At 40.3% G+C, this 7,500-nt stretch overlaps 1 protein-coding gene across 1 annotated transcript in view; it reads left to right on the forward strand.

The window, feature by feature from the left end:
• LOC125034068 (protein naked cuticle homolog 1-like) overlaps window positions 1-2,627 on the forward strand; it is an 11,245-nt gene extending 8,618 nt beyond the window's left edge. The window contains exon 4 of the mRNA XM_047625710.1: window positions 1-2,627. This exon is cut by the window's left edge and continues 46 nt beyond it. Within this exon, the coding sequence (XP_047481666.1) occupies window positions 1-1,142 (1,142 nt within the window). The 3' untranslated portion in view covers window positions 1,143-2,627.
• The last annotated feature ends 4,873 nt before the right edge of the window (window positions 2,628-7,500 follow it).

Below are 7,500 nucleotides of genomic sequence, written 5' to 3' on the forward strand. Positions count from 1 at the left end.
CGCTGTCGCTTCCGCCCAGCGGCTCCCGCACCATCAGGGTCAAGCTCACGGTGGCTCCGGAGGGTCGCCGGGGCCGCGGTCACCCCGCCCCCAGCCCCCACTCCCCCCCGCAGCCGCAGCAGGACGCGCCTGGAGACACCGGCAAGGCGGAGGACGGCGGCGACCCCTGCAAGGCCGCCCCGGGCCGCGGCCACCGCAGGCGGAAGACGCGGCGGCGCTCCACGTCCCTCCAGCGCCACGAACTGCTGCAGATCATCCAGGCCAACATGGAGAAGAATAACCTGTACTACACGCCGCTCCACCGCCGCCGCGACCATCTGCACCACCACGACCACCACCACAGCCGGAGGCGCCGCAGGCACGGCTGCGGCTGCGAGCACTCGGGGTCGCCGCCGGACCCCGCCGAGGTCAAGGCGCGGCTGCTGGAGCCCGAGTGCCCCTGTCGCCACACGCACTTCCACAACCACACGCATGGCCCCTCCGCCGCCGCGCCCTCCACGGCGGGCCCCTGTCGACGGCACAACCGGTCGCACTCGCACGACCTCTCGCACGACTCGCCGCACGTGTTCCGCTACCACCTGCTCGACAAGACCTTCCAGCCGCTCCCGCCCTCCAACACGCCGGACCAGCCGCCCTCCCCGCCGGCGCCCCACCACGCCCACCCGGGCCCTCCCCACCACCCGCACTACCACCACCCACGACACCACCACCACCACCACAGGTCCAGGTCGTTTGACGCGGGGGACACCCACAGGTCGTCGCCGCGGGGAAGGTCTGCCAGATCGAGTCGCGGGCAGCAGCAGCAGGCAAGTGAGAGCCCACAGCTGAAACAGGAGCAGCAGCCAGCTTTATCAGCGCGGCTGGAGCACGAGGGCGGGGGCGAGGTGTCCCCGCACCACACCAAGCACCGGCACAGGGAGGCGGACCACGCGAGGGCCATGGCGCAGGTGGTGGCCTGGCTGGAGAGAGGCTCGCTGCTCGACTCCCCCACGTCAACCGCGTCGCCAGACACTGGTGGCAGCGGTGGGATCGGCGTCGGCGGCGGAGGCGCCTGCAAGGAGCAGCTGCACCACGTCCACCAGCACATCCACCACCACTACCACCACTACTCAGAGAAGCAGCCTCCACCTCTGCTGATTTGAGAGCGGGTATGCCACCACCGCAAGTCCATTGTGGTGTGGGTCACCGTGGCACGCCATCTCGGGTGCGGCTGAGTGCTCGCTGCTCGCCGACGCAGCTCCAGCCTAGAAGGAAGAGGGCGGGAGGTGAAAGCAGAGTGTGCGAGGAACATTGCTTTCACTGAACCATGGGTAGGACGAAACTATTCTTCCAGAAGGACGCTGTGTAAGTGCCATCCACGGAGGTTCAGTGTGCATTCCTTTTCACCTGGAAGCTGTGCTCTTGGAGAGTGTGGGTAAAACAATAGGTGCTTTGCTGATTCCCTTTGCTGGTCAGTACATATCCCTGACACAATCTCTCTTCCACAATGACGCTGGAATAGAGAAAGTGAACTTAAAACGTGTTGAACTAATCATGGATCGGGAATAATATACAATTTTTTTTTCATTAATTAATATATACTATTTTCTCTTTTTATCTTTGCTGTGTTATATGCAGATATTCAGGACTTGGTATTTGCAACAGGAATCATTCCACTGTGAATTAAACTACATAATCCAGTTTCCATTCCAGTTCTGTCCCCTCTTGTTACAATAAGGCCACTAAGCATGCAGTTGTCGATGAATTCCAAACTTCGGTGCAAAGTTAGATTGCATTTAAGTGTTTTAAGAGTGATATGTAACCCAAGATGTCATGATAAGCCGATATGAAACGCGGTATCAGAATTTTGATCCATCGCATTTCTCGTCAGGAAAGCAAGGAAGTTAGGCGTGACTTTTTCCGCCTCCGCCATTCGACTACTTCTGGTGTTCGCGGCCGTCAATAGTCATTCCCAAATCAAATGTGTTTTTTAGTCAATGATGATTTCGGAGTAATATACAATGGCCATTTTTGGCATGGGCGTCGAGGGTGCAAATATCTACCAATACAGTAATAAAAAAACATTTTATCATTACATGTTAATTACTGTTCCATCGTTTACAACATCCGTGTTAAGGTGTTATTCCAACGATTCACGAAGAAAAAAAAAAAGAAGTTACCATTCTTTAACAGATAAAAGAAAGAAAGAGTAATCTCCTGCATGTATGCATATCATACCTTTAACAACAACAATAATAATATATCTGTTGGGTTATTACTCACATGCATGTAATTGGACAACGGAATCTTTGGCAAGTTGCTACTGAACCACAAAACCATATCTTTGGTGCTGTAACGATATTTTCAGTCGCATCTCGTGTTGAAGGTAATGTTTTTTTCTTTCTCATGTGTAACTTACTTTTACAGCCAGATGTCGAATCTTATATTTCTTCTTTGGAATTCAGTTTTTTTTTTTTTTTTTTTTTTTTTTTAATTATTATTCTTTATTAGGGTGGGAGGTTCTTTGAGAAAACAACGTCAATATGCTGAGTACATATGTGTGTGTGTGTGTGTGTGTGTGTGTATGTTTGTGTGTGTGTGTGTGTGTGTATATATATATTTATATTTATCCATATGCATTTACACACACACACACACACACACACACGCGCGCACGCGCGCGCACACACGCACACATACATACACCATAAAACAAACAGACAAACGGGCATATAAATAAATATATATGTATATATATTTATGTATATACATACTTATATATATATATGTATGTATACATACATATGTACATGTGTATGTGTGTGTGTGTGTGTGTGTGTATGTGTGTGTGTGTGTGTGTGTGTGTGTGTGTGTGTGTGTGTGTGTGTGTGTGTGTGTGTGTGTGTGTGTGTGTGTGTGTGTGTGTGTGTGTGTGTGTGTGTGTGTGTGTGTGTGTGTGTGTGTGTGTGTGTGTGTGTGTGTGTGTGTGTGTGTGTGTGTGTGTGTGTGTGTGTGTGTGTGTGTGTGTGTGTGTGTGTGAATATGTATGTATACATGTGTATATGTATATATGTATACATGTATATATATATATATATATATATATATATGTATACATGTGTGTGTGTGTACATTATATACATACATATATATACATACATATGCATGTATATAAAATCATTTTTTGTGTACAAATCCAGCTTATAACCAACTAAGCTCAGGTTTAAATTTACGTTGAGCCGATTTGCGTTGACGGGCGCCGCGCGGGGCCTGGCCGCGGCGACTCGTTTCGAAACTACCTCATTAAGTCCAACACGTTTATATGTCTTTTGTATAGGTAGTTTAAAAGAAAGAACGATATGTGTGTGTGTGTAAAAAGTGTAAAATAAAACAGACAAACAAACCATGAAAGTAAAACAATAACGATTTGTAAATATCCATGTTATATGTTATATACTGTTGTGTGCTTGACATGTATTTGTTTTAGAATACATTCAAGAATTTCATGAGTATCCTTTTTCTCGGCCGAGGCGGTTCAGGTAAGTCCAAGTACTGGGTCTATGGTGCTTCAACTCGCATTAGATATGATGAAAAACATCTTGTAAAAGACCTTTCATGTTTTGAATAAAATTTTTACTTCCTGAATGTTTTGGATTCTCTGGTGTTTATTATTAGATAAATAATTGTGTGGTTGTTTGTTATGCAAACATTTTCACTTTGGAGAGACGCTTGTAGCGAGGCCGAGTTGAAGACAGTGAATAAGGAAAATAAAAGAGTCATATTTATTCAGAATTTGTTACTATACATTTTGGTTTAATAACCAATTATAAAAGGCACAAATAAATGTGTTTCACAGTTCTCGGTGTTTCGATCAAATCCTTTACATAACAATCCTTTTTGAAGAACATAACCTTGTTCATGTTCTTACACTGGAAATGTAATTCACCCACTGTAACCCATATACAGATTTTGTTTACGATGTTTGACTTGGCCAGTTTATTTACAGAGCAAGCTATGGATCTTATTTAAAAAAGAAGAAAAAAAAAAAAGAAAAAAAGAAGAAAAAAAGATAGGGAAGGCATTTAAGCATCTACCCAAACTGGCCTTATTCCTACGTGAGTGGAACATGAAGTACACCTCTCAAGGGTTGCACTGGAGCAAACTATTCATATAAAAAAAAACTATTTCTTCAGACTAAATGCCCAAAGTTTTATATTAGAGATTATATTTTGGACCATTAGTTAACATTTGACTATTTTCACTGGAGCTTGTCGAGGGCGTGACTGCATTTGTTCTTCCAGGGACTAAACTTTTCCCAACATTGTAGCTTTTTGAACCTGTGATTACATCCTAGGCTTTTCTTTGGACTAGTATAAGCAACTGGTTATAGATATGTTGCTAATGTTGTGACTGACACAGGTGCTGACATTGGCACTGAAGACAAATGCACAAAACTAGTACTTTGCACTACTAGTCTGGAAGGTAGAGTAGTGGGGCACAGCAGTATGTTTTGTCACATTTTTCCTCTCAAGTCATGGGAATTTTCATTTCTTGTTAAGGCAAACAATGGTGTATCTTGGAGGAGTTTCATTTCCTTCTGCCTGTCAGAAAACATGTACATAATGTGGAATTTACAGATACCTTGCATTCACATATTTCTTTGGGATATTATCATCCTAGGAAATCTTATTACACACAGACTGCTTACATTTGGCAATTGATTAGGTGGCACAGCTGTACGGTGCCACATTTCAATAATGTAAAGGCTTCAGAAACTACCTTCTATCCAATGTTAAGAACAGTGTCCCATCTCTCCATTAATGTTAATGCTTATATCACACATTCTATTTTCACTGTAATTTGTAAATTTTAGTGGTCTTGATTTCCCATGTGATATCAAACACAGTGTTATTTGTAAAGTACTTTCAGTCAAAAACTTACACCTCCCAGTTATTGGGAAGTCTGAGTGTAAAATCACTTTGGATATGCTTTACACACAAAAAAATCTTTATATGGAACATCACTCAACTTTCATCATCATAAAAAGAAGAGGAAAATCCCACAGTAATTAGATTCCCCAAAGGACATTGAAATTAAACTCGTAGTAAATTTCATCTTAATTATTTTATTCCTATAGATTATGACATATGCTTAATATACATACAATATGAGCATGAAGTGCTGAAACTCTGCACTGAAAAAAAGGCACTTTGAAGCCTACAATTAGCTGTGAAAAAATATTATGCATTTAATCCCACAAATATAATTATGTTCTCTTTACTATGAAAATTTGTGTGATTCTTCACTTTAAAAACAAACAAAATTATATATATATATGTCTGTCATTTTCTTGCAATATTGTATGGAATTCATAAAGCTTAGAGACAAATAAACTTCCAATATTGTTAACAATACAATCTATCTATCTATATATATATATTTATATATATACATACGTATATATAAATAATATATATATATATATATATATATATATATATATATATATATATATATATATATATAAACATGTGCTAACGTACTTTATTGCATTTGTACAATATAACCTTTATACTATCCTACAAGTGGAGATAAATTCATTGTGACTTGGTTTACATACAGCATTATTTACTTCTTTCGATGAATAAATTTTAAGAAAAGAAGAAGAAAAAAATATAAATAAATAAAAACAAAAACTTCACATAGAAAAAAAAAAAAAAAAAAAAAAAAGTTTCTGACATCTTGTTCATTCAACTCATGCCAAAGACAAATGATTCCAGGTATATACAAATACTTAGCTCATGAAATCACTCTCTATGAACCAAAGAAACTAATCAACCCACTGTCACCCGGGAAATGAGATGTCGTCTGTGGTACCGTCTTGTGAAATGCATCTACGCACAGATGGATCTACAAGTGCTCTGCCGCCAAGAAATCCAATACTAGTCTACACGACCTTGCCTGATTTCCCCGTCCCTTCAGTTCTGTGGGATTTAAATTGTTTTTTCTAATGCTATTAATATCATTGATGTTATTACTCTTATTGACATTATAATTATTACAGTACTATTAACAAAACTAATATGAAATTATGTAAAATATTTCCAAAAATCAAAGAAAAGAATAAACAGGGGACTATTGGAGTCATCTATGTGTAACCTCAATGAATAAACTAAACTCAGTGTGGACACAACAATTCTCTCCCCAGCACCAGTGGGTTTATTTGTCTATAACAATGTCTCTCTCCATATAGAAATCTAGTTATTTGACATCATTCAACTGCAACAAAAAAGGCAAATCAGATAAGAATATGAATAAAAATTGTAGACATTTCTAAATGGTATAAATCACTTTCATCTCATTCACTCCTGTTCACATTCTGAAGCAAAAGAACAAGGCACATACTGGATGAAGTTAACAAAAGGAAAAGGCAGGAGGAAAAACAGCATGATGAGAAAGAGCGAGAGAGAGAGAGACAGAGAGACAGAGAGACAGAGAGAGAGAGAGAGAGAGAGAGAGAGAGAGAGAGAGAGAGAGAGAGAGAGAGAGAGAGAGAGAGAGAGAGAGAGAGAGAGAGAGAGAGAGAGAGAAACAACAACATGGAAAAGTGTATGTAGATCCATCTGTGTACCTAAGTATACATATAGATCCACATGTGTGCAAAAGTATACATACAGATTCACATATGCACATACATATCCATTAAGTGCGCATAAGTGTACATTCAGTTCCAACGCCTTTTCCAGAATGGGAAGTGATCAGAAGACATCATTTTTGCAATCACATTCAACACAGATACTTAAACATGCACAGAAAGGACACTGCACACAGGGTTAAACCTCTACTTATCACTTTTTAGAACCTTGATTCAGTTCCAAAAACTTTGGTCTTTGTTCCCTATACATAACTTGACATTCTCCCCCATACACAAAATCAGGAGTCTAGTTTGAAATCAGAGAGAAAATCAAAATCAAAGAATCAAATCTGAAATCTGACTGGGCATCAAAGAACGAAATCTGAACACCAATCAGAGAGAAAATCAAAATCAAAGAATCAAATCTGAAATCTGACTGGGCCTCAAAGAACGAAATCTGAACACCAAGACTAATGACTGAAATCAACCTGACATATTAAATAAAATTGTAAATGTAACTTCATAGCAGGTAAAAAATCTTAAAACTTCTCTGGACATCAAGAAAAAATCTGAATTCTAACTTGACATCCCAAAAGAAATACATCCTGACATCAAATGAACAGTATTTGGAATCTAGACATATCAGAGAACAAAATACATCCTGACATCAAATGAACAGTATTTGGAATCTAGACATATCAGAGAACAAAATTTGGACTCAAACACATCAAGCTAATTATGAAAATTAACTAAACCCCCCCAAAAACAAAATCTGAAATTTAACTAAACAGACATATAAAAAAGAAAAAAGAAAGAAAAAAATAAATTTTTGACACCAAGAACAAAATAAAACTTTTCATCAAATAATACAACTTGCAATAAAGCAC

This window comes from Penaeus chinensis, chromosome 17 (assembly GCF_019202785.1).
Source record: "Penaeus chinensis breed Huanghai No. 1 chromosome 17, ASM1920278v2, whole genome shotgun sequence".
Classification (NCBI taxonomy): domain Eukaryota; kingdom Metazoa; phylum Arthropoda; class Malacostraca; order Decapoda; family Penaeidae; genus Penaeus; species Penaeus chinensis.